Source organism: Lampetra fluviatilis, chromosome 63 (assembly GCF_964198595.1).
Source record: "Lampetra fluviatilis chromosome 63, kcLamFluv1.1, whole genome shotgun sequence".
In the NCBI taxonomy this organism is placed as follows: domain Eukaryota; kingdom Metazoa; phylum Chordata; class Hyperoartia; order Petromyzontiformes; family Petromyzontidae; genus Lampetra; species Lampetra fluviatilis.
The window spans coordinates 4108059-4135280 of record NC_136337.1 but is presented as its reverse complement, the minus strand read 5'-3'; the positions used below and the strand labels follow the sequence as shown (position 1 = coordinate 4135280).

Genomic DNA, 27222 nt, shown 5'->3' with positions numbered 1-27222 from the left:
TCATAATAACTTTGATGATTAATAGTCTGCTGCTATTCCTGCTCTGCAGTTGCCTGCAGCTGTTAACAATGATGCTGCGTGTAGACATAGCTTTCAATAATGTTTAACACTTTGTCAATCCAAGCCGTATCGGTTATGGGGGTTGTATGACTCGTACGCTGGTCCAACGCCAGTTGGCAGAGGTGTGGACTCGAGTCATGTGACTTGGACTCGAGTCAGACTCGAGTCATGAATTTGATGACTTGCGACTCGACTTGGACTTGCATAACAATGACTTTGTCCCACCTATGAGATGTGGACTCGAGTCATGTGACTTGGACTCGAGTCAGACTCGAGTCATGAATTTGATGACTTGCGACTCGACTTGGACTTGCATAACAATGACTTTGTCCCACCTATGAGATGTGGACTCGAGTCATGTGACTTGGACTCGAGTCAGACTCGAGTCATGAATTTGATGACTTGCGACTCGACTTGGACTTGCATAACAATGACTTTGTCCCACCTATGAGATGTGGACTCGAGTCATGTGACTTGGACTCGAGTCAGACTCGAGTCATGAATTTGATGACTTGCGACTCGACTTGGACTTGCATAACAATGACTTTGTCCCACCTATGAGATGTGGACTCGAGTCATGTGACTTGGACTCGAGTCAGACTCGAGTCATGAATTTGATGACTTGCGACTCGACTTGGACTTGCATAACAATGACTTTGTCCCACCTATGAGATGTGGACTCGAGTCATGTGACTTGGACTCGAGTCAGACTCGAGTCATGAATTTGATGACTTGCGACTCGACTTGGACTTGCATAACAATGACTTTGTCCCACCTATGAGATGTGGACTCGAGTCATGTGACTTGGACTCGAGTCAGACTCGAGTCATGAATTTGATGACTTGCGACTCGACTTGGACTTGCATAACAATGACTTTGTCCCACCTATGAGATGTGGACTCGAGTCATGTGACTTGGACTCGAGTCAGACTCGAGTCATGAATTTGATGACTTGCGACTCGACTTGGACTTGCATAACAATGACTTTGTCCCACCTCTGCCAGTTGGTAAAGTGATGGGGAAGAGTCCCAGGATCGGTGCAGATATCACGTGCCATTGTTGCAGCCGTGGCAGGGAATCGAACTTGGGTCCAGAGCACAATGCGCACACCACTGCATCACCGCTCTGCCCGATGCTGATTTTTAAGCTGTTTACAATGACGATGACGATAAGGCTGCTGCTGCTGCTGCTGCCGATAATGGTGATCACGATGATGATCATAATGCATCTGCTGCTGATGATTACGATGCCAATGCTGATAATGCTAATGACGACATTGATGCTTTTACTTGTGAAACCGCTGCTTATTATGATACTGATTAAGCTTATGAGTGTGATGTATCTGCTTTTAATTGAGGCTTCTGCTTTTGATGATGCTTCTGCTGATGGCGATGCTGCAGCATATTGTTACGATTGGAATTTAGCTGATTTTGATAATGCGTCTGCTGATGATGCTGATGATGTTGCTGATAGTGATGCTCATAATGCTGCTGCTGGCAATACTTAAGCTTATAATGCTGTATTATGAGACCTCCTTTACCAGTAGCAAAATATAGTATCTTCTTGGTTCTTTCGGTAAAGTCACGTAGAAGGGAAGTGATAAAATAATAAAAATAAAACATAATAAAATCAAATAATTCTCACGACGTTTCGGCTACAACGCAAGCAGCCGTCTTCTTCACCTGAAGACGGCTGCTTGCGTTGTAGCCGAAACGTCGTGAGAATTATTTGATTTTATTATGTTTTATTTTTATTATTTTATCACTTCCCTTCTACGTGACTTTACCGAAAGAACCAAGAAGATGAATCCCTGCAGTCACGAAAGCTTTAAATCGAAACAAAATATAGTAGTTGGTTTTTACCCTTTCAACTGGTACAAAAACTGACACCTTTATACAGAAAAAGCTGTCTCGGGTGTGGACCAATCACCTTCAAGGACAGTGCATATCATTATCAGAGTTGTTTCTTTTTGTTTGCATTTTGACTGCTTGTGTTGTGGTTATTGCAAACATGATGCCTTGTATAAAGGTGTCAGTTTTTGTACCAGTTGAAAGGGTAAAAACCTACTACTACTTATAATGCTGGTTATGATAGAAAAAATGCTGCTGCTGCTGCTTGTGATGATGCGGCTGATGATGCTGCTACACCCTCTAGGATGGCTGACCTGTCGGAGTTTGGGGAGGCGGCGCCCTTCCTGCGCAAGTCGGATATTGAGCGCCTGGAGGCCCAAACGCGGCCCTTCGACATGAAGAAGAACGTCTACGTTAATCACCCCAAGGTCGAGTTCATCAAGGCCCTCGTGCAGAGCGTGGACGGCGGCAAGTACACCGTGGAGACAGCGGATGGCCAAGTGAGCTGCACGCACGCACACAGACACACACACCCCCATAGATGTCCACAAAAGCTCACAAAAAGATTCCCCGTAAAGCCTTCAAAGAGGCAAGTGCTGTTAGGGAGCACACGTATGAAGGCTGGCACGGCACACGAGGAGGCAGGTGGCTCGCACTACGCCCAACCGCCTTTGTCTCCCCAGTGCCAATGTTTACACACCGCACCAGATGTCTACACACACTCAGACAAAGACCCCCCGTGTAGCCTTAACCGACTGTAGGGGCAAGTGCTGTTAGCGAGCACCTACGAAGGCCAGAACGGTACACGAGGGAAGTGGGTGGCCAGCACCACGCCCGACCGCCTTTGTCTCCCTAGTAGCAATGTTTACACACCGCACCAGGTACTCATTTGAGGCTGAGTCGACCTATGGGAGGCCCGGGACCGGTTCAGATAATCGTCACCGGTGTTGGCCGGGTCGCCGGGTTCATAGCGCAGCGCGCTCACCGCTATGCTATCGCTCCCCACACTCAGACACACTTAGGTACATGCGTAGATACATACATACTCTATATAGACACAAGCGTTGATGCATAGCCAGGGACAAGTAATCCCTCATCAATTCACGTCATACACCCAACCCTAATTATTCTGACCCTCTATTTTAATTCAGAACATTCTTTACCCCTAAAATACTGCCAGACCAGACTGCATTGCTCCAATGTCTAAAAATAGATGCCAATGCTCTCAGCACCTCCAATACCAAATCTGTTTCTTATCTTATCTTCTTATTTTATATTTATAGAATGCCATTAGCTCAGGGTGCGTTTCATTTGTCAAAACGTTCCACCTCAATACCCATTGATTTTAAATTGGCACGTTTGGTCTTTACATAAATTAAAATAACCCGTCCAATTACTGGTCCATCTCTAACCTCTGTATGTTGTCTAAACCTGGTTCAGAAACAGTTAATCAACGGTCTAGTGTTATGGAAAACTCAATTTCTATCTATGTTTAGACCCAAGTGTATTCCAACATATATGTATACACACCTTGATAATAGGCACATCTGCTCAACAATCTTCATAGCCTTGGTTAAGACATATCATTCATCATCACATCCTCTGTACCAGGTGATTGGATTCTGGCCTTTGTGAAAACGTAACAGATTGGCACTTAATTTACTTAGATGGCAGAACACTATGTGCAACACTGGGCAATCTTATTCCAACGTCACTCCACTCTGCAAAGGTGTTGCACATGATTATGTGCCAAGTCCTATTCCATTCCCAATCGATATAAATAGTACAGCATCAAACCATCTCGTAAAATTCACCTTCATGCCGATGCTCTATGCCCCAGGATCTTCATTAGATAATATAAAACTAACATTAAAAGATTACTTTACAGCCATTCAAAATAGCGTAATGGCCTTCAAACTCCAGCTGAATGCAAACACCCGACCAAGAGTGTTAGTTTCTGAGCCACAATTCTACAGCAGCTCAGAGCCATTTTACTATGTCCATAACCACACTACAGTGCAATGATTGAAAACGCTTTCCTCATACAATACCTGGACATCTGGCTCGATTCTCATCTCAACTTCCATCCAATAAAAAAAAATAAAGAATAATAAAGAACAATGGCCATAGAGACTTTGTATAAAAACAATTTTTTTTTTTATGCAACCCATCAGCCGCGTGGCCTTCTGGGAGTGCATCATTTCAGCAGCATTGCTTCAAGACGAGCAAACTCTGGACCGGTTTCAACATTCAGCAGCACAGTTAGGCTTGATTGAATCAATGCTGAACTGCTGATCTTTCAAGAAAGGACCCCTCTCTTTACGCTATGGGTCCTAGTTCGACGCAAAATCATATAGTGATGCATAACACAAAGTAATCATAAGCGTTGTTGTGTAGAATACACATAGAACATAACACATGACCAGCGTCTTCTTCACAGACAATATGTCTTTACATGTTAGTATGACGGTCGCCTTTTGTCTGATTAGACTTTCTGTAACTTAATTGTAATTGGGCTATAATCAGTCTATAAATAATCTGCACAAGCCGACTTCTGCAAAAGGCAATTTATCAATCAGCATGAATTTGTGCTTGTCCAGTATTTTAGATTTCTGATGTGGCAACACTTTTGGCTTTTCACCGATTTCTATTTCCTTCATTGAGGTACTTTCTTTTATTTTACTTTTGCCATTATGTCCTGATCTCTTGAGTTCTCACCTGGTTTAAATGAAATAAACTTGAATGGCCATAAATGCATGCACACACATGTTAGACACACATACAAAGACAGAGATCTCCTGTAAAGGCTTAACATACTGTAGGGGCAAGTGCTGTTAGCGAGCACCTATGAAGGCCGGCACGGCACGCGAGGGGGGTGGGTGGCCAACACCACGCCCGGCCGCCTGTGTCTCCCCAGGGGCGATATTGACACACTGCACCAGGTACTCCTTTGAGGCTGAGCTGACCTAGGGGAGGCTCAGGACCGTTTCAGATAATCATCACTGGTGTTGGTCGTGTCCTTCACGAGCCTCCTCCATAATGCACACACCTCCGATGAGCACGGTTGGTTAGGTACGGTGCGAAAGAATTTCAACATAGAAGGGAAGTAATAAAATAAAATAATAATAATAAAAAAAGAATAATAATTCTCACGACGTTTCGGCCACAACGCAAGCAGCCGTCCTGCTTGCGTTGTGGCCGAAACGTCGTGAGAATTTGTTTTTAATTACTTCCCTTCTACGTGACTTTACCAAAAGAACCAAGATGAATCCCTGCAGTCACGAAAGCTTTAAATCGAAATTTCAACATACATCCATAGACGTAAACATTCGTTTCTTCCATGACTTTGCACGCAGACGGTCGTCGTGAAGGATGTGGACGTGATGCAAATGAATCCGCCCAAGTTCGACAAGATCGAGGACATGGCCATGCTGACCTTCCTCAACGAGCCGTCCGTGCTGTTCAACCTCAAAGAGCGTTACGCGGCATGGATGATCTACGTGAGTGCCTCGATATTACCATTTCGTCCGAACTAGGAGAGGCACCGGAAAGATGTACCCCAAACTTGTGCTCGGTGTCAGTAAATGTATACGAATCTGGTAACACACACATCAATTGGATCATGTGATGCACCTCCAACTTATGCTTTAAAATACTGGAAAAAACGTGCCATACATCCAAAATATAAGGTACAGTGTTACATATTTGAACGCCGCCCTCTTAAAAATATGGTATCATCACTTTCACAACTTTTAATGACCTGTTGAGAAGTAAAAGAGTCATAGACATCAGTGGGGTATTTATAAATAGATCACCCCACTGAGGTTTCATGAGCCTCTATGGGGTGATCCATGTATAGATTCCCCACGGAGAATCATTCGACTTCAGCGGGAAGTCTGATCTCCAGGAACAGGTTTCAAAATTTGCTGAGCATTTCTGTGAAATCTTGGGGAGGGCAAACCCCTTACCAACAATACCATCACGAGACAGTGTGGGATTGAGCCTGCTAGGGCTGTGCAGCCTCAAATATTGGAGCAAGTAGCCACTCTCTGTAAGCGATGTGTCATCTACCGAGGAAGTGTAAAGGAGAGCCGACACAAGGTTGCAGGGGGTTCGTCTTTTAATCCTTTTCTCCCATCCACACCTGTCCCCAACCGTCTCGATCTCGTTCCCGCCAAAGCTCTCCTTCTTCCCGCCCGTTCTCCCCTTATATCTCCTCGCTTACTCCTCCCCCTTCTTCTGTCACCCTTCCACTAACCCTCCTATTGGTGGGAATCCTTCCTCTGACACCCCTACATCGGTATGAAGAACAATCCAGAACCTGAGACCAGGTAAAGCACCAGGCATAATGGACATCCCAAGTGACCGACTGAGGAAGGGTTCCGGTTAGGCTGCCCAATATGGCATAATTGCAACCATCTGGACAATGGTATGGGTATCGCAGGATTGCAAGGATATCCTGGTGGCACCCATTTTTAAGAAGAGGGACCTCATTTGATTGTGTGTCGGGGAAGGCCCTGGCAAGGATTATTCAACATCACCTTGTCAGGCACACTTAAGAGAGGCTTGCAGAGCTTCAATGTAATTTCAGACCAGACCGATTCTGCACAAGCTTCCAAATTTTATGTTCAAATGCTGCAACATGAGTGGGGATTTTGAAGACTACCTACATCTCTGCTTTTCTGACCTATTCAAGGCCAAATCTTTGGGTTATTCATGCTTTCCGAGTCCCTGACCCTCAGCTCATGATCATTAAAGGCATTCATGATGGTGGGCAGGCTCATGCAAAGTTGCATGGCCAGGAGTCAAAAGGCATTTCCTGTTCAACTTGGGGCTAAATTGTTGTGACACGGGCTAGAGAATAAATGGGAAAATGTGTCATGGAAGTATTTGGAGCTGAGTAGTACCAGCAGTGTCAAGATCGGCCTCTTCGGAGGAGGCTCGTGAAGGATACTGGGCGGTTGGAGGCATCTTCCCTCCAACAACAATTGGAGGTGGAGGAATGATGCTCACGAGCAGAGCGCGAGGTGGCTAAAACCCATCAAATCGGCACGGTGGAGAACACAAGTGGTGCAAGTTCCAGCCATTTCAGTCAGCTAACTCATAACACCTGGGTGTGTTCGGTGACCTCCTGCCAGCTATCTTTCCACACTTAACGCTGCTCAAAGTTCACCTAGCCTGGCACAAGTGCTGTGGTTACATCACCGTCACTTAGTCGCGAAATGATGCCTCTTTTTGTTGTGTGTGTAACCATCTGTAGACGTACTCGGGGCTGTTCTGTGTCACGGTGAACCCCTACAAGTGGCTGCCCGTGTACAGCTCGCAGTGCGTAAACGCGTACCGGGGCAAGAAACGGCAGGAGGCCCCTCCACACATCTTCTCCATCTCCGACAACGCGTACCAGTACATGCTCACGGGTGCGTGTGCGCACGCATGTACACAAAAACACGCGCATACACGTTAACATCAGAACATGCTCACTGGCACATGTACACACACACTCCAGTACACATACACATGCACGTTGATGGCTCACTACAGAACGTCTATCTCTCTGCCAGTCTATATCTTTGTGTTTATCTGTGCGCTCTCCACGTGTCTGCCTCTGTCCATTTTCCTAATGGCCTGCCCGCTTACCTGTCTCCCTGTCTCTCTGATTTACATTCCACAGACAGAGAAAATCAGTCCATTCTCATCACGTGAGTCTAAATGCATTCAAGAGCATGATTTTGAGTTGTAGGCAAATCTTGGGTGGAATGCCTGTGATTGCCTGTCAGTCTGCCTGCTTGCGTGTCTGAGTGCGTAACTGACCGTCTGTGTCCATTTCCCTGTGTCCGTCTCTGTGATGGACAGTGGCGAGTCCGGCGCGGGGAAAACGGTGAACACGAAACGTGTCATCCAGTACTTCGCGTCCATCGCCGCGGCGGGAACCAAGCGCGACGCCAGCAAGGTGGGGGGACGCGAGGAGAAACGGAGAGACAGAGAGACACAAAGAGACATTGGGATGTTTGGCCAATTCCACTCAGGAGAGTTTAGCTTCTTGTAGGAGATAACTAGAGAAGCCGGAGAAAAGCCCACTAGACATACAAACAGAGCCGGCCCCACACTAAGCGACCCTTGCAATTGCAAAGGGCCCCGTGGCCAGCAGAGGGCCCCCTAGAGTCACTGCTAGCTAGTGGGTGAAAAAAATCATACATCAAAGGGGCCTCCAACCAAATTTTGCTTAGGGCCCCCAAAGGTCTAGGGCCGGTTCTGCATACAAAGGAGCAATATACTGCTGATGAAACTGATCCAGTTTTCATGCTCAAACAATATTGGCCTTGAAAGCCAATAGGCCGATGGAGTAAGATGTATTTTATTTACAAGTGCTTTTTACCACAGTAACACGTGCTTTTGTGTACGTCAAAATTCCACACAGATGGATTCAATCACCCATTGTATTGAGTGCGTGAACTCGTGTGATCTTCACAGGGGACCCTAGAGGATCAAATCGTCTCGGCCAATCCCGCGCTGGAAGCCTTCGGCAACGCGAAGACACTCAGGAACGACAACTCCTCGCGCTTCGTGAGTCTCTCCGATAGGGTTGCCACTTATCGTGACCCTTGAGTCTGACCTTGATAACCTTTACTCTGACACCCGACCCCTTCCAGTCCCCGTGTGTCACTGTGTAACGTATGCATGCATGCATGCGTGCATTGGGATGCGTGTGGGCGTGCTGCCGGCTACATCGCTCCCTCGTGTGCCGTGCTGGCCTTCAAAGATGCTCGCTAACAGCACTTGCCCCAACAGTCTGTGAAAGGCTATACGGGAGTTCTTTATCTTTGTCTTCGTGTGTGCGTGTCCAGGGCAAATTTATCCGCATTCACTTCGGAACGACCGGAAAACTGGCGTCCGCCGACATTGAAACCTGTGAGTTCACGCAGTTCCGTTGATCGTTCTCATATTGGGTCGGGCTCAGAACTATTGATGGTGCCCAGCCATTAGGGGCATCGTTTATACCCGTTTGCCTTCCTATTTACTTATCTGTATACCAAGTCTGCCTGTCTGTCTAAGCATCTGTATATCTGCCTGTTTACCTATCTGTATATCTACTTGTCTGTCTTTCCATCCATCAGATCTGTTGGAGAAGTCTCGGGTTACGTTCCAGCTGAAGGCTGAACGCAACTACCACATCTTCTACCAGATCCTGAGCCAGAGGAAACCTGAGCTCCTGGGTACAAACAACAACACGACCACTACCACTATCATTCTCACCACCACCATTGTCATCATTATTCACTCTTTCTGCTCGATCACTCTCTCCTCACTTGCCTCTCCCCCTCTCCACTCTCTCTCCCTGCTCTCCTCTCCCCAGACATGCTGCTGGTGACCACCAACCCGTATGATTACTCCTTCATCAGCCAGGGCCAGGTCACCGTTGCTGGATTGGATGACGGGGACGAGCTCATGGCTACGGATGTGAGCTTCCTCCTCTGCATGTTATCCACTTGAGAGAGCATGATGAGTTGCTCTGTCAGTTCATATGTCAATTCTGCTCCTCATCATATGCTCTGCAACTACAGGTAGTCCTCGACTTACGATGGAGATGCGTTACGACGATCCCATCGTAAGTCGAAAATATCGTAAGTAGAAGATGGCCTAGCCTACCCAGGAGTCTTAAAGAATGGTGATAATTTAGCAAAACAGAGCAATTTACAGTACCGTACTGTATAAACTATATACTGTTTGTATTTATTAATTACAATACTGTATTGCACAGTAACATTTAAAGTAAAAAACAAGGTAAATTCTTAGCCTACCTATATGAACTTTAATTTCATAGAAAGTTTTTTCAGGAAACAATCCTATCTGCTATATAAACTTTTAACATGCATTGAACACCGAGACAACTTAACTCCGTCGACCGCTGGTGAGAGTGAGGCATCGCACAAGGCAGGAGATGCGTACAGTACATCCCGCCAGCGTCCCAACGTACAGTATTGTACCTCGTACGCTGCTGCGTTTGCCTGCCGCGCGAAATGTAAAATATTCTACAATTTTGTCATATCGCTAATCGCCATCGTAAGATCGAAATACCGTAAGTCGGACCATCGTAAGTCGGGGACTACCTGTACTCACTTCTGCTCCTAATCTCTTGATGTCTAGCCAGTGATTGTGTTCACAGATGTGATAGCAGTGTTGATGGTGGCGATGGTTGCGCCTCTCCGCAGAGTGCCTACGACATCCTGGGCTTCACAGCGGAGGAGAAAGCGAGCGTGTACAAGCTGACGGGCGCCATCATGCACTTCGGCAACATGCACTTCAAGCAGAAGCAGCGAGAGGAGCAGGCGGAGGCAGACGGCACTGAGGGTACGGCGACGCACAGGGACACATGAAGACTTGCCGAGACATGCACACATTGGTAGCCACTGGAACGGGGGCGTGCGCGGACAAGCGGAGACATGTGGGGACATATGAACATGGAGGGACGCCAGGGAGGACAAACAGGGCCACTCGGGAACAACGGAGAAGAGTAGACTTGTTGACGTTTTATGAAAGTTATCAGAATGAGAAATTACACACGTCCAGTTTGGAACACTCAAGCTGCCAAGTCGTGAGATGACGTAAAACATTATGAAGTCTTCACCTTGGCAAGAAACTTAAATGGTTTCAGTTTATCTGCAAGCTTTCGAGGACCGTTTCATTATTTTAGCCGTGTTTTCTTTAAGGTACCTCCCAAAACACAATAAAAATTTACAATAGAATTTTTTTCGTATGGCATCATCTTTACTTAAGTTATCACGATCATCTGTTAAGACAGATATGATGCCAATAGGACAATTTGGATTAAAATGAGAAAGAGGAACACGTAGGACTGTCCATTTCCCAACCCTCATAGTCCAAACAACATTGACTATAGACAGTATTGGCACAGATGGACAGAGCTAATGCATGAACATTGTTTATTTGTATTATTTGGTTCTTTCGGTAAAGTCACATCAATAGGATCAAATTAATAAAAAATTAAACAAACAAAAAACTACGACGTTTCGATCACAACACAAGCAATCGATGACGATCACAACACAAGCAATCGATGACGATCGCTTGTGTTGTGATCGAAACGTCGTAGTTTTTTTTATTTGATCCTATTTACGTGACTTTACCGAAATAACCAAAGAATATTAATTTCTGCATTCACAAAAGCTTTAAGTCAAGATTTAGTTGTTTATGTTTACGTCTTTACTTGCTATCCTTGTTCACGAGTTTCTTCTTTGAGGACTAGCCCTTTCTTTGATGTAATTGCGTTTTGAAGTGCAATTGTACAAGTGTTGGTACAGTATGTACAATTCCATGATTATTATTTCATCTTCATTGAAAATGATCGAATACAAAGACTCACGGGGGGGGGGGGTCTTTGCCTTTGACAGACGCCGACAAAGCATCGTACCTCATGGGCCTCAACTCGGCCGACCTCATCAAGGGCCTGTGCCACCCCAGGGTCAAGGTCGGCAACGAGTACGTGACCAAGGGTCAGAACGTGCAACAGGTGGGTGGCTCCTGGTGGCGACTTCCAAAGAGAGCGAAACCCCCATTCACTGTACACACCGACTGTGCCATCGCCATTGTCACAAGCATCATCAGTTATCATAAAGATCATATCCATCAACAGACATGTGTTTAGAGTATTTGGCTGCGATAAATGTTCACTTCGTTGAGCGATCATTTGTGGCCAAATTGCTTCTGAAAACGAGCTAGACAGCTCAGTGGGCCTTGCCTGGTAAAATAAGTTTTAGTTTTTAAATGGTTAAGTTTATTCATTCGTTTATGACAATAATTTTTTTTATCATTTGCTTGACATCATTATGAGCATCACATTTGTATTTTTATTGTTTGATGTACTGTGAATTGTTTGCACTATGGAATATTTCCCCATGTCTCCTCTGGTTAAAACGTAATTTAAATAAAGGCAACAAATCATTCAGGGGTGTAATAGACAGCCTGGGCCCCTCTCTCCCCTACCACAAGTATTCACTGCTCAGTCACTACACCACCCTGGCAACCCCTGCCTTCCCCCCTCCCCCTAACTAATCTTCCCCCCACCCACCGACCACCACGGACTTCCATGCCCCACCAATATATTTACCCACCGGCCACCGCTGCGTCTGCCAGGTGTCCTATTCCATCGGTGCACTGGCAAAGTCCGTGTACGAGAAGATGTTCAACTGGATGGTCGTGCGCATCAACCAGTCGCTGGAGACCAAGGCCCCGCGACAGCACTTCATCGGTGTGCTGGACATCGCTGGCTTCGAGATCTTCGACGTGAGGACACCACCACCACCACCACCGCCACCTGCCAGCACCGCATTCATCAAAGACAAAGATCCCCCGTATAGCCTTAACAGACTGTTTGGGCAAGTGCTGTTAGTGGGCACCAATGAGGGCCGGAGATGCACACGAGGGGGTGGGTGGCCAGCACCACGCCCGGCCTCCTTTGTCTCCCGAGTGGCAATAGTTTTACACATTGCACTAGGTACTCAAATGAGGCTAAGTCGACCTAGGGGAGGCCCAGGAATGGTTAAGATAAGCGGGAATCGAACTCGGGTTGCTGGGTTCGTAGCACAGCGTGCTAACCGTTGCACTACCTCTCCCCACCATCTCCATCATCACCACTACTACCACTACCAACATTGCCACCACCCTGACCATCCACAACCTGCCAGCATCACTCACCACCGCCACTGCAAATGCCATCGCCATCGCTACCACCGCCACTGCAAATACCATCGCCATCGCCTCAACCATCACCACCACCATCATCACCGTGTTTAGCATTGCCACCACCAACACTACTACCATCGCCAATACCACCATCTGCCTGTCTGTCCATGCGTGCACTCACCCATCCATCTGTCCCTCCGTACGTGTGTCCTTCTGCCGGTTTGCGCAGTTCAACTCATTTGAGCAGCTCTGCATCAACTTCACCAACGAGAAGTTGCAGCAGTTCTTCAACCACCACATGTTCGTGCTGGAGCAGGAGGAGTACAAGAAGGAGGGCATCGAGTGGACCTTCATCGACTTTGGCATGGACCTGCAGGCCTGCATCGAGCTCATCGAGAAGGTTGCTACTGCTGATGATAACTGATGAAGCTATTCATGATAGCAGTGGTGGTGATGATGATGCTGATGATAAAGCTACTGCTACAAAAGCTGCTGTTGCTGCTGCTGCTGTTCTGCTGACAATGATGATAATGGCGGTGATGATGCCTCTGCTTCTTTTACTGCTGATGATAGCAATTGGCGACAATAACGATGACCACACCTTTTGCCTGCGTGCTCCGTAGCCCATGGGCATCATGTCCATCCTGGAAGAGGAGTGCATGTTCCCCAAGGCGTCCGACCAGAGCTTCAAGGCAAAGCTGTATGACAACCACCTGGGCAAGTCCGCCAACTTCCAGAAGCCGCGCATCGTCAAGGGAAAGCTGGAGGCGGACTTTGCGTTGATGCACTACGCCGGCGTGGTGGACTACAACATCTCGGGTTGGCTCGTGAAGAACAAGGACCCGCTCAACGAGACCGTGGTGGGGCTCTATCAGAAGTCCTCGCTCAAGCTGCTCTCCTTGCTGTTTGTGAACTACGCCGCTGCAGATGCTGGTGAGCGAGTCACGACACAAATTTCTCACCCACTTGTTCTGTGACCAACTCATTCGCTCACTCATTTGGACGCTGACTTCCTGATTTACTCAATCGATCGCTTACTTATTTAGTCCCTTGCACACTCGCTGACCTGCTCAATCTTTGGCTCATTTACCTGCTTACCGACTCAATCACACTCATGGTTACTCACTCTCCCACACACTAACACTCACCCAACCACTCGCTCTCTCATTTTGTCTCAATGTGCTGCTCCCAACATATCATCCATAACACGGTTTATTCCCAATTGATCAGCCATAAGTCAGCTCTGAGGATAATGTATCGGAGTTGTACTTCAACAAAGCAACAGAAAAATCAACTTCTGGCCTTTGAGTATAGGGCATGTAGAGAATGTTAACAAGTTCACGACAGAATAGGGGAACCAACTGGGAAGACAGTGATAGAATGTAGCAATGTAATCAGGAAGTAGACATTGTAATGGGTGAGAAACGTGTGCGCAGGATGGAGGAGGGCAGGTTACCGTGACAAAGACCAGCAGCAGCTTGAAGGCCGGGTGTCGACTTTACAACTACTACAGGACGTAAAGGGGGGAAGTAGGGGAGTGATGAGACATCATGATGACCTCTTGCCCTTGACCTGGATCTGTGTGCACTTCCCTCCACCAGACACTACCAAGAAGGGCACCAAGAAGAAGGGTTCCTCCTTCCAGACGGTGTCAGCTCTGCACAGGGTGAGCAATAGCAGAAGGGGTTTTAATTACATTTAAAATCTTTACAATTATTTTACAGTTTGTATACTTTTGATTTAAAGCTTTCGTGACTGCAGGGATTCATATTCTTGGTTCTTTCGGTAAAGGCACGTGGAAGGGAAATAATAAAATAATAAAATAAAACTATTAAATGTATCACGAAGTTTCGACTGCAACACAAGCAATCATCATCAGGTGTGAAATGCACAGCAAGAAAATTTGAAAAAACCGCCACTTTTTTCAAATTCTCTTGCTGTGGATTTCACACCTGGTGATGATTGCTTGTGTTTTATTATTTCTCTTCTACGTGACTTTACCGAAAGAACCAAGAATAGTTTGTATACTGTTATGATAATTATGACCTTTTTAATTTTACGGGTGTACGTCGATATACGATTATCAAAATATATTTCCCGATTAGATAACCTAAGATATGTAAATAACAAAATATTTTCTGACCCAAAACCTACTCAAATATTTGTTTTCAACACAACTAACATTCTCATGCATAAATACGGAGAACAATAACTAGACAAGCAATTAGAAACAACTACTGTACACTGTAATTTACTCATAACAAACTGTGGTGCATGCCGTGTGAAGTGTTGAGGGGTGGAGGGGTTTACTGGGAGGGTGACGGAGGGGCAGTAGGACATCTGTGAAAAAAAGCTTGATAGCTCATCGGATTCCTTCAGTATGAATACATATTCTGACTCAGTGGAAACGTCTGCACGGTCGTTTTAACTACGCATCTTGGCTTGTAAACAAGCAGTGAGGCTACGAAATTTAGTATAAAAAACGCAATAATGAACCAAACGAGATGTAAACCGAAAAAAGTGTGAACTTATGACGAAATTAATAACGAATCATCATAAATCGAGTTAACGTATAGCGGCCAGGAAAATGGCCTGGGACCATATATTTACGATAAGTATTATGATTTTTTTCCACCAAAAATATCATTTAGTATAAAAAACGCAATAATGAACCAAACGAGATGTTAACCGAAAAAAGTGTTAGCTTATGACGAAAGTAATAACGAATCATCATAAATCGCGTTAATGTATATCGGGGTACACCTATATAATGATCAGAATTCAATCTAATATTTGGTGATGCCCTACTTTGTTCATTAATCTGGTTTCCCCTTACACATTCTTTGATGGACGCTAAGGTTTTACTTAGTTCGCTGATGCCTAGCGCCACCACTGACCTGTCGATCTTACGCTGTGAATAGTGATGGACTTACGCACCCTCGTTCTCACCCTCGCAGGAGAACCTGAACAAGCTGATGACCAACTTGAGGTCCACGCATCCTCACTTTGTGCGCTGCATCATCCCCAACGAGGAGAAGAAACCAGGTGAGCACACACACCTGTACAGAGATTACCGGTGTAGCCTACGTAGACTTGCCGGGGCAAGTGCTGTTGCGAGCACCTATTACACACACTGCCTTGCTGTGCACACCTGGGCTCTCCCAGTCACTCACCTGCATCCCATCCCCGCCCTCTGCGCCCCCCCCCCCCATTGCCGTGCCCCCCAGGTGAGATGGACAACGCCCTGGTGATGCACCAGCTGCGTTGTAACGGCGTGCTGGAGGGAATCCGTATCTGCAGGAAGGGATTTCCCAACAGGATCCTCTACGGCGACTTCAAGCAGCGGCAAGTCATCATTAGATGCATCATCATCACCATTGTTGTCATATGTACTATGATTGTCACGATTGTCATTATCAGCTGAAGTATCATAATCATCATCGTCATCTTGTTCAGATGAAGTATCATCATAATTATCACCATCGCTAGCAGAAAGAGCACCGTCATTACATTCACAACTACTACAACATCCCCACTACCACCATCGCTGTCATGACCATTCATTGCAATGACGATGATGTCTCTGACCCAATCACCCCCCCACCCCGCACCCCATACCCCACCCCCTCCACCACCACACAGGTACCGTATCCTGAATCCGAATGCCGTGCCTGAGGGACAGTTCATGGACAGCCGAAAATCGGCTGAGAAGCTCCTGTCCACCCTCGACATCGACCACACGCAGTACAAGTTCGGACACACCAAGGTGCAAGAGGAGGCCCTCCTCAAATTATTATTATCACGATGATAATGATCACAACGATGATCATGAACCTGTGCCTGATTAAGCGAGTCAGTGAGTGAGTAAACGAGTGAGAAATTTCTCGCAAAATTCATTAACAGTCTTTCCGGTTTCAAGAAAAAATATATATTTTGAATATTTATTTAACTGGTGCCACTTCAAATGATAATCCAAGGAAACATTCCACTATGCCAGGCTGTTTAACCAAAGCTCAACCCGAACCATGAAGCTGGCACCACATATTCACGTATACTAATACTGTTTATACTAATATGACAAAATATATTCGCTCTCCTTCTTGGTTCTTTCGGTAAAATCACGTAGAAGGGAAGTAATAAAATAATAAAAATAAAGCATAATAAAATGATTATTTTATTAATAAAATAATAAAAATACAACATAATAAAATATTTATTTTATTATGTTTTATTTTTATTATTTTATTACTTCCCTTCTACGTGACTTTACCGAAAGAACCAAGAAGATGAATCCCTGCAGTCACGAAAGCTTTAAATCGAAAGATTTCACACATGATGATTATTGTGGATTTCACACCTGATGATGATTGCTTGTGTTGCAGTCGAAACGTCGTGAGAATTTTATTGTTTAATGTTTTTTATTATTTTATTATTTCCCTTCTACGTGACTTTACCGAAAGAACCAAGAAGATGAATCCCTGCAGTCACGAAAGCTTTAAATCGAAATATATTCACTCTGCCAATGACCCTGCTTGGCCCCAACGCACAATCAGACGTCTTGTAAGGCCAGCATATTACAGTTTGGTTACAGCTCAGGTCGGGAAACGGATAGTAGATAACCACACACACAACGAGGGCTCCACAATGGCTCAGCTCGGATGTGCCAGTGGAAACGGGAGTACAAGAATCCACCGCACAACTGGCGTGAGATCTGGCAGAAGGAAGCGATGACTACGTGTGGAATCGGAAGTTGAGTGCTTCCCTTACCTGACCCTTGGAAGGGACGCCATGTTCCTAGGTTGCCACGACGATGACCCCTCACCACTGGGCAATGCTACGGTTGAACGACGTTACGTGTGCCACTCGTTGCAGGGCGTTTGTGTGTTGAGCCCAGGGTCCACCATGGTTAATACCGCGGGATGCGCTCACCAAAAGACACGGATCGCCCGCTTCACATGTTGACCATGGCGTCATGGTCAACATTTTATAATATTGCTAATAAATTACTTAATTGGGATACTCACGTACCAACATCACCCCTGGCACAGTAGTGCCCACTTGCAGGCGGGTGCTACGTACACCTTGTGCCGCACAGGGACAACAGCTACCACCGGGGACTTCCCCTGTCGCAGGACACTTTCCTGGGAGGTGTATCATAAATAGCTAGTGCAAATCATGACCCCCCACCCCATCACGTTTAACCCCGTGCAGGTGTTCTTCAAAGCCGGTCTGCTGGGCACGCTGGAAGAGATGCGAGACGACCGCCTCTCAAAGATCATCACCCTCCTGCAGGCGCGACTGCGTGGGTTACTGTCACGCAAAGAGTTCGCTAAGATCATTGAGCGCAGGTGAGGGGTGTGGGGGCAGGGTGTGGGGGAGTGGCATTATACAGGGTCACTCAGGGGTCACTAGAGGGTAGATGATTGATGCAAGTGTGGTGGATGGCTGATAATGGTGGTGGATGATGTATAATATGACAATGGTGGTAGAAGATAAATGGATGAGGATGATGATGATGATGATGACGACGATGGTGAGTCACCTACTCGTATCCGTCGCCACAGGGACGCGCTGCTCGTCATCCAGTACAACATCCGCGCATTCATGGGCGTCAAGAACTGGCCGTGGATGAAGCTCTTCTTCAAGATCAAGCCGCTGCTCAAGAGCGCCGAGACCGAGAAGGAGATGCAGAATATGAAGGAGGACTTCCTGAAGCTGAAGGAGGCCTACGCCAAGTCGGAGGCACGCCGCAAGGAGCTGGAGGAGAAGTCGGTGTCGCTCCTGCAGGAGAAGAACGACCTCGCCATGCAAGTGCAGGCGGTAAGTGAGACCGGCCGGCCTGACCAGAACAATGACGATTGACAATAACCACGATGACGATGTACATTGTACGCTCGCTGTTGAACTCAAAATCCTTCCTCCTTCCATCTCTTCACCCGCCCCCCACTATCCCTGTGCCCACACCCCCCCACTTACCACCATGACATTCATCTCCGCCTTCCACCCCCCTCCCACCACACACACACAGGAGCAAGATAACATCGCGGACGCCGAGGAGCGCTGCGAGCAGCTCATCAAGAGCAAGATCTCTCAAGAGGGGAAGATCAAGGAGCTGACGGAGCGACTGGAGGAGGAAGAGGAGATGAACGCCGAGGTGACGGCCAAGAAGCGCAAGCTGGAGGACGAGTGCAGCGAGCTCAAGAAGGACATTGACGACCTGGAGCTCACGCTCGCCAAGGTGGAGAAGGAGAAGCACGCCACGGAGAACAAGGTGAGTGGCGAACCGTGCGTTTGACATTATATCAATGGACACTGGAAGTTATAGATTTGATGCTGGCCAGGTGGCTCAGCGGTAGTGGGAGCGGCTCTCAATCGGAAGGTTGCAAGTTCAAAGCATGGTTGGAGGGGGGGTTTACTCAAACCATCATCATGTCTCCGGGGTCGCTAAAAACAAGTACCACTTTGTGGGAAAAGCGAGAGTGGTTGTCCTATGGATAGGATCGGCAATTCCCACCATTGGCTCAGGGCTGTAAACAGGAAACACCACATCAATTATCATTTATAATTTTGTTTACATTACAAGTTTGCTATGTATGTGTCACTCGAAACCCTGAAGACCCTTAAAAATGGAATGTTCCATTTCAGGCGATTATCCAAGTAAAATATTTAAATAAAAAAACACGACTGACATACGATTGATAAATGAAAACACGCCAAGCCATTGTGTGAACGGCATTGGTTTCCCTACGTATATTTATTTCCCCTTTTGGGAAACAAATATCCAGCATACGTTTGTTCCCGCCAGTTAACAAACTCTCGTTCCACAACTACAGACTTGTGGTGTAATGGTTAGCACATTGGACTTGGAATACGGAGGTCACCGGTTCGATTCTGTTTCCCGGCACAGCCGTTGTAGCAATTGGCAAGTTCCTTAAAGCCCCCTGCCTGGAGTCTACACCAGAGTCAGATGATTGGTGAGGTCACACGTGGTTGAGTAAATTGTGGGTACCCCCAACTCTTCCAAGACATCTCAAAGGGCTCTCTGGAATCTCTTCAAGTGGAGTTATTTCTGCCAGTAGTGGAATTCAGAATCAGAATCTTTATATAGACTGGAGGAATCCGATGAGCTATGAAGCTGTCCAGTAGGGGCGGGTCAGAAAATATTATCAAGAATTTGCAGAGCTGCACCTTTACATTTTATATTTCTTTCATTCGAATTTATATCCCCAGTAAAAAAATATTTTTCTCAAAAGGATAATTTGTTAAATCAATGATACTGGCTCACCACATGTTTTTGGCAAGAGCAATCCATATACAATATGGGGCCCTGTACAAATCTGACTCCATTAATATCTCCACGCCGTCCACCCGAGCGAGCCTGCTCACCCACGACCTGCTCACCCACCCACCCGCTCACCCACCCACCCTCCCTCTCACCGACCCACAGGTGAAGAACCTGACGGAGGAGATGGCCGCTCTGGATGACATCATCGCGAAGCTGACCAAGGAGAAGAAGGCCCTCCAGGAGGCTCACCAGCAAACGCTGGACGACCTGCAGGCTGAGGAGGACAAGGTCAACTCGCTCACCAAGAGCAAGGCCAAGCTGGAGCAGCAAGTGGACGACGTGAGTGGTCCACCAGTATGATCCTCTAGTTGCCCAAAGTGCCGACCAGTCACACTGACCCACCAGGTCCACCAATCTTGGTTTGAGTTTTTATACCAAATCCTTCTTTAGCACTGAACTATTACGACTGTACAAGACAGAAATTCGGCCGAAGTTTGAATTCTGTTGTCGTACCAGTGGTGGAACCCCCATTTCCTACATCACTGCAATTGAAAGAATTCAACATAAATCTTGGAGGTTGATGGATGGTCCAGCACTCGGCAATTTGCTGCAGTTAATAATTTTGTATCTGCTATGACCATGGTCACTTTTCCCATGGAATTCCCTCATTGATTCCTCCACCAACCATGGGGTGTAGATCTACCAGACTGTTTCATCAGATCCATACCGTGTTCAACCACCACCACACTGCAGATCACAGTGCTTCTCTTTCTGCTTCCTGCTAATCGTTAATTTCTCAAGCTCTGATAAGCCTACTCAATGCAACATGTGCGTCACCTCATCCATTATCATTTTAATAGTGATGCTTGTTGCTGACCACGTCACATTTTGGACCTTTGCTCATCAACCATGGTTATTTTAAAAAAAGCTCCCACCATCAGACCAGTTTCATTGAGACCCCAGAGTCTATGGTTGTTGCTGTAAGCACGCGTGTCTGCACGTACATTCCACAGCTGGAGGGCTCACTGGAACAGGAGAAGAAGGTGCGCATGGATCTGGAGCGCGCCAAGAGGAAGCTGGAGGGAGACCTCAAGCTGACCCAGGAGACCATCATGGACCTGGAGAACGACAAGCAGCAGCTGGAGGAGAAGTCCAAGAAGTAGGGTGCTCGTCATCATTGTCAATATCGTCATCATTGTCCATGACCTGTGATTGGTTGACACATGGCTAGGTGGTTCTAGGTTTGATGGAAATTACTTAATAACCATGTGTGCGTACGCGTGTGCTAACGTCTGTGCACGTTTGTTTATACGTGAGCGCTTGCGTATGTGTATGCACGTTTGTGTTTGTACGCATGTGTGAGGTGAGTGTGTGTGTTTATACATGCGTGTGTGTGTGTACACGTGCGTGTGTGCAGGAGGGAGTTTGAGATGAACACCCTGAACAGCCGAATTGAGGATGAACAGGCACTGGCTGCTCAGCTCCAGAAGAAGATCAAGGAACTGCAGGTGATGCACACATCAATGAGCCTAAAGACTCACTTTCAGGAGGGTCCTGCAAAATTGGGATGTTTGGCCAATTTTATTAATGAGTGTTTAGCGTTCATGTGGAAGTAAACTGGAGAGCCCAGAGAAAACTCACCACCCATGAGGGAAAACATATTAAAGCTCTCCAGACATAATTATCGATTAAAGATAATGGTGGAAGTGTTAAAAGATAACTGTTATTGTAATGATGATGATGCTGCTGCTGTTGCTGCTGCTGCTGCTTGACAGTGACCCTGATGATAATGCCAATGATGCTGATAATCATGACAATGATCACAGCAACGATTATGTCAATGACGATGATCATGTTGATCATAATTTCAATAAAAATTAAGAGGACAATGCTGCTCTTTCTGCTGCTGATTATGACGATGATGATCACGGCAATGATCATTTAGATTTAAAGCTTTCGTGACTGCAGAGGCAATGATCATGACAATGACGTTGCCGCTAATTTTGTTTCTGCTGCATACGACAATGATGATGATCGCAGCCACGTCAAAGCTGCTGATGGTGAAGATGCTGATGATGATCTCGCTCCTCCCCAGGCGCGCATTGAGGAGCTGGAGGAGGAGCTGGAGGCTGAGCGCGCGGCGCGCGCCAAGGTGGAGAAGCAGCGAGCGGACGTGGCGCGCGAGCTGGAGGAGATCAGCGAGAGGCTGGAGGAGGCGGGAGGAGCCACGGCGGCGCAGGTGACTCCCACCCCAGCACCACACGCAGAGAAAGACAAAGGTCACCCGTGTAGTCTACACAGACAGTTGGAGCAAGTGCTTGTTAGCACGTTTAACTGCGTAATTAGAGTTTTACCGTAAAACCTTTCTTTTAGGAAAAGTTTATGAGCAGCATACATCGTGTGTGTTGTTGTGGGTTGAATTGACAAAGTAGGTTTAAGCTAACAGTGTGCAGGAACATTTAAGAGAAACAAGAACGATCATACAAGTAGTATCAATTAGAATTAGTATTTTTTTATGTTAGGAATAAAGTCTTTTAATGGGAGTGGGAGAAACCATTAGGAACACCTGGGGGGTGCGTTCATATTACAAATGTGCAGAGCACTCTAGCCTCGTGGCACTAGCTCTTATTGAATGGTCGCCGAGCGTGAGGTGGGCAACAATCAGATATTTAAATGATCTGACACGTGACCACCTAACACTCAACGGGGCAGCTCCTCAACAGACCGTTAGCCGATGTGCTCTGGCCTAACAGGTCGTCCAAAAGAAATGCACTCTGGAGCGCTCTGGAACAATCTGTTCATTTAGCGCACCGCTGGCCTAGAATGAAAATTTAAGCTACAGGCGTACTGTGAGACAAGAAAGGTTTCAAAAGGTAGAGAGGTACTGCAGCAGTGAGTCCGTGCAAGGAAGAGCCGACATCGACCTCCTTCAACCCCGTGCACCATCGGCAACTTCCCCTGCCTCCATATCTCATTCCTCTTCTAAACCCGATTACTGACAGCCGTACTACCCCAACCATCCTTCCCTTATACTCTTAGTTCTTTCGGTAAAGTCACTTTACCGAAAGAACTAAGAGTATGAATCCTTGCAGTCACGAAAGCTTCAAATCTAGAATTAACATCCTTCCCTTGTTTTTCCATTTTGTACCGTAGTCAGTAAGCATTGTCAAGCGCCTTAACGAAAGGCGCTTTATAAATCCAATGTAGAATAGAATAGTGAGATAGAATAAAGTTGTGTATAAGGTAAATATGTACAGAGGAGACTTTGTAAAAGGGAGTTAAAGTATAGTGATGATAAAACACATTAAATAAAATATAAGCACTAAATAAAAGTAATGTATTACCTATAAAACAGAAAGTATATCATACTTAATTTGGAGCTTTCGTGACTGCAGGAATTACTCTTTGGTTCTTTCGGTAAAGTCACGTATAAAGAGAAAATAATCAATTAAATACTAGCATACCATATAAAGAGAAAATAATAAATTAAATACTAGCATATGCTAGTTTTTTATTTTGTATTTTCTCTTTATACGTGACTTTACCGAAAGAACCAAAGAGAAAGAATATCGACGAGAGAAGTTGTACATAGCTCATCGAGTACATAGCTCAAAATAATATCTTGAAGAGAGAGTCCTTGCCTATAAAAGTTGGCAGTTCAGCATTGGTGCAAGTGTAGTGACATAGAACGGTCACTACTGTGTCGGCCTGTAAGAAGGCTGGGGGTGCCTGGGGGGTCACGTGCTGGAGGGATCCGGACCTTCCCAGAGGTGGGGGAAGTGAGGCGTGTCCTGGGAAGGGAGGCGTGGCCTGGAGAGAGCCAGCCACGCCGGGGCGGAGCCAGCCACGCCAAAGCAGATACAAGCGTGGTGTGAACGCAGAGCGAGGCTGTTGTACTGTACTCCGAAGTGAAGACATCATGGGTCGTCGTCCTGGGCCAGGCAGGCCGTTGCCTGCCTGGTCCAGTCTGTGTCGCGTTCCAGAGTGTTAGTGAGTTGAGGAAGGTGGTCACCACCTCATGTACAGCGTTATGTTACTTACCGTTTAATAAATAGTGTTGCCTCCAAGCTGCGTGTGTGTGCACCTAATTCGAACCCACTACACAAGGAAGCTTGGCTCTGCTGATGAGGCACACAGAATTCAAGTTGGACTTTTGGGCCTGTGCTCAGCAACCGTTATGTAAACATGAACCTTCGATAGTGCTGTTTGTTCCTGTCCACTTGGAGTTTAAGGCCTGTGCTCAGCAACCATGATGATAAAAACAATAGGAGACGCTGTGTGTTTGTGCATCTCTATGTTTAAGGTGCACATGGCCTGGCACAAGCGTCGTGGTGACGTCACCGCCACTTAGTGGCGTATGGCGGTTGTTGTTGTGGTCTCTATGCTTATCTGTTGCATGGAATCAAGTGAACCCGCGACCTTGGATTTAGTCTGCCAGGGCGCTCTCTTGTGTTTTAGATAAATTTGTACATGTTTTTATTTTACCAGGTAAGGCCCACTGAGCTGTATAGCTATCTTTCAGAAGCAACCTAGCCCCAAATGATAGCTCAACGATGTGGCTTTTCACGTGCAAACTTATAGCAGCCAAATACTCTAAATGCACGTTACTAAATATGGAGGGAAAAACTGGAGGACCCGGAAAAAAAACAACACACGGCTACAGAGATAACATGTAAACTCCAAATATACAGGCATCAGGGTCAGGATCGAACCCACGACATCCTGTATATCTGGTCCAACACCATGTGAGACTAGGCTCTAAGGAAAGCTGTCTCGGGTGTGGACCAATCAACTTCAAGGACAGTGCATACATTTTCAGAATTATGTTTTTTGTTTGCATTATGACTGCAGGTATTGTGGTCTATGCAAACATGACACCTTGTAACAAAAGGTGTCAGATTTGTTGCCATATGAAAAGGGTAGAAAAACAATTATCATATTTTTTCTTCTGGCAAATGAGGTTCCAATGGTCTGGCAAGGTAGTTAACATCTCGCCACCGCGACACCCCTACTTCTCCCCGCAACGCAGATCGAGTTCAACAAGAAGCGGGAGGCCGAGTTTCAGAAGCTGCGTCGCGACCTGGAGGAGTCGACGCTGCAGCACGAGGCCACGGCGTCGGCGCTGCGCAAGAAGCACGCGGACAGCGTCGCCGAGCTGGGCGAGCAGCTGGACAACCTCCAGCGCGTCAAGCAGAAGCTGGAGAAGGAGAAGAGCGAGCTCAAGATGGAACTGGACGACATCGTCTCCAACATGGAGTCTGTCGTCAAGACCAAGGTGAGCGCGTGGCGGGAGGCGTCGGATGAGGCCCGGGCTCATAGGCGTTTCCACTTGTCCTGATTTTCCCAGCACAAATAATAACTCAGCACCTTCGTCGATAACACTGTGCCCTGAAGAGGAACAATAATATAGCAGGCGACAAAGTCACGTCGAAGGGAAATAAAATAATAAAAATAAAACATAATAAAATACAATTCTCACGACGTTTCGGCCACGAAACGTCGTGAGAATTGTATTTTATTATGTTTTATTTTTATAATTTTATTATTTCCCTTCGACGTGACTTTACGGAAAGAACCAAGAAGATGAATTCCTGCAGTCACGAAAGCTTTAAATCGAAAAATATAGCAGGCGACGTTTCAAGCAACGGCCCTTATTCCATAGCAGAGAGATCTCTGAGAAACAATTGAGTTCAGTGCGTGTGTCTCGTGAGTGCCTAGAGTTGATGACTTGAGGTTCGTTGAATTCAGGACCCGTTTCTCATTGAGTCCTGGATTTTTGTGTCACCGAGTCCAGGATGTCTCTCATTGAGCCCCAGGAATTCAGTCCAGCACCTGTGTCTCATTGAGTCCCAAGAGTCCGCTGATTCCTGGAATCGTGTTGCATTGGTACATTTCCCAATGTGGTGCTCAGGCTTTTGACATGTAACCAGCTATCACTGCTACTCATGTAGCTGTTGATGATGATTGTCATATTGATAACTATGATGATTTTTGACAATATCAATGTTAGTAAAAAAAAAATGAAAACTAAATTAAATCACGACGTTTCGTGCGCAGCACAAGCGTCCTTTTTTATTTTTTTATTTTTTTTACCTACGTGACTTTACCGAAAAAACCCAAAGAGTATGAATCCTTGCAGTCACGAAAGCTTCGAATCTAGAATTATCAATGTTGTCGTCACTAACCTCGTTGATTTTCTCCCACGTCGCGGATGCCAGTCGAACCTGGAGAAGATGTGCCGCAGCTATGAGGATCAGCTCAACGAGCTCAAGGTGTCATCGGAGGAGAACCTACGGGCACTCAACGACTTCACGGCGCAGAAAGCCAAACTGCAAACCGAGAACGGTGCTTCTTCTAGCATACACGCACACCACATCATCAACATCATCGGCCATGGTCAATCCACTGCTGGATGATGGCCTCCCCAAGCCGCCACCAACGCTCATGATCCTGCCATCTAATAACCCACCTCGCACCCGCTTCACCGCATTGCTATAGCAACAATAATAATGACGATGGATGGATACAAGCACATTAATACAACAAAGGCACATTAAAAATAATGAACAATTTGCGCACCTCCCTCACCCCGTGTAGGCGAGCTGTCCCGGCAGATGGAGGAGAAGCAGGCACTCATCACGCAGCTGACGCGCGGGAAGCAGTCGTTCACTCAGCAGGTGGAGGAGCTGCGACGACAGCTTGATGAGGAGCTCAAGGTAAGAGAATAGAGAAGATGAACCTTGCACCGTCCGACTGGTGTTGGCCCGGTGGCTCTGAGGCCAGAGTGCCGAGCCAGTACTGTTGAGAACTTGGGTTCAATGTGGGTTTCAGCCGTGCTAAATGTATTAAAAAAAACTCACATTCGTCAATAACACTGCCCTAAAGAGGAAAAATTATTATAATATGCGATGTTTTGGGTAATGACCCTTCTTCATAACAGAACAAAGGCCCATTGTTACGTGCTTGTGCATGAAAGCCAACACAGTCTCAGTCTTGTTTAGAGTAATTGTCATATGTAATGAACAATTTTTTACGCGTAAAACACCTAATACGAAGAACAAATTCTCACTAGGCACCAAGTTTTTGTGTATTTGTTAAAGTAGGTGAGACATCAATAGACCAGGATGAGTGTTATTTGCAAGCATGATCTACATCACCATGATGACCAAAGAAGATAATCAAAAGTCCTACAATCAAGTAAATGGACTTAAAGGCAAAAACAAACCAATAGAACTAAGAGCAAAAACAACGCGAGTTACAGGAGGAATTGAACTCCACCGCGACCACCACATGCCCCCCACTGCACGACTGACCTGGAGCACTTCC

At 46.3% G+C, this 27222-nt stretch overlaps 1 protein-coding gene and 1 long non-coding RNA gene across 2 annotated transcripts in view; one reads left to right on the top strand and one right to left on the bottom strand.

Annotated features, from left to right (window-relative positions):
* The first annotated feature begins 2215 nt into the window (after positions 1–2215).
* The window catches only part of LOC144951684 (myosin-7-like), a 36078-nt gene continuing 11071 nt past the window's right edge, over positions 2216–27222 (top strand). The window contains exons 1-28 of the mRNA XM_078881978.1: positions 2216–2410; positions 5267–5410; positions 7171–7327; positions 7582–7609; positions 7764–7860; positions 8382–8474; positions 8756–8819; positions 9026–9124; positions 9265–9368; positions 10121–10259; positions 11321–11439; positions 12063–12212; positions 12841–13011; positions 13235–13544; positions 14213–14277; positions 15569–15656; positions 15839–15956; positions 16254–16377; positions 17823–17959; positions 18176–18431; positions 18640–18882; positions 20059–20235; positions 20910–21055; positions 21314–21404; positions 21992–22135; positions 24926–25171; positions 26115–26241; positions 26494–26612. Of these exons, the coding sequence (XP_078738104.1) occupies positions 2216–2410; positions 5267–5410; positions 7171–7327; positions 7582–7609; positions 7764–7860; positions 8382–8474; positions 8756–8819; positions 9026–9124; positions 9265–9368; positions 10121–10259; positions 11321–11439; positions 12063–12212; positions 12841–13011; positions 13235–13544; positions 14213–14277; positions 15569–15656; positions 15839–15956; positions 16254–16377; positions 17823–17959; positions 18176–18431; positions 18640–18882; positions 20059–20235; positions 20910–21055; positions 21314–21404; positions 21992–22135; positions 24926–25171; positions 26115–26241; positions 26494–26612 (3951 nt within the window). The remainder of the gene's footprint in view (positions 2411–5266; positions 5411–7170; positions 7328–7581; positions 7610–7763; positions 7861–8381; positions 8475–8755; positions 8820–9025; positions 9125–9264; positions 9369–10120; positions 10260–11320; positions 11440–12062; positions 12213–12840; positions 13012–13234; positions 13545–14212; positions 14278–15568; positions 15657–15838; positions 15957–16253; positions 16378–17822; positions 17960–18175; positions 18432–18639; positions 18883–20058; positions 20236–20909; positions 21056–21313; positions 21405–21991; positions 22136–24925; positions 25172–26114; positions 26242–26493; positions 26613–27222) is intronic.
* On the bottom strand, positions 20930–26715 carry LOC144951688 (uncharacterized). The gene is made up of 3 exons (XR_013640523.1): positions 26476–26715; positions 26082–26120; positions 20930–21014 (listed from the first exon to the last, which is right to left on the bottom strand). It is a non-coding gene; the product is annotated as an uncharacterized LOC144951688 (long non-coding RNA).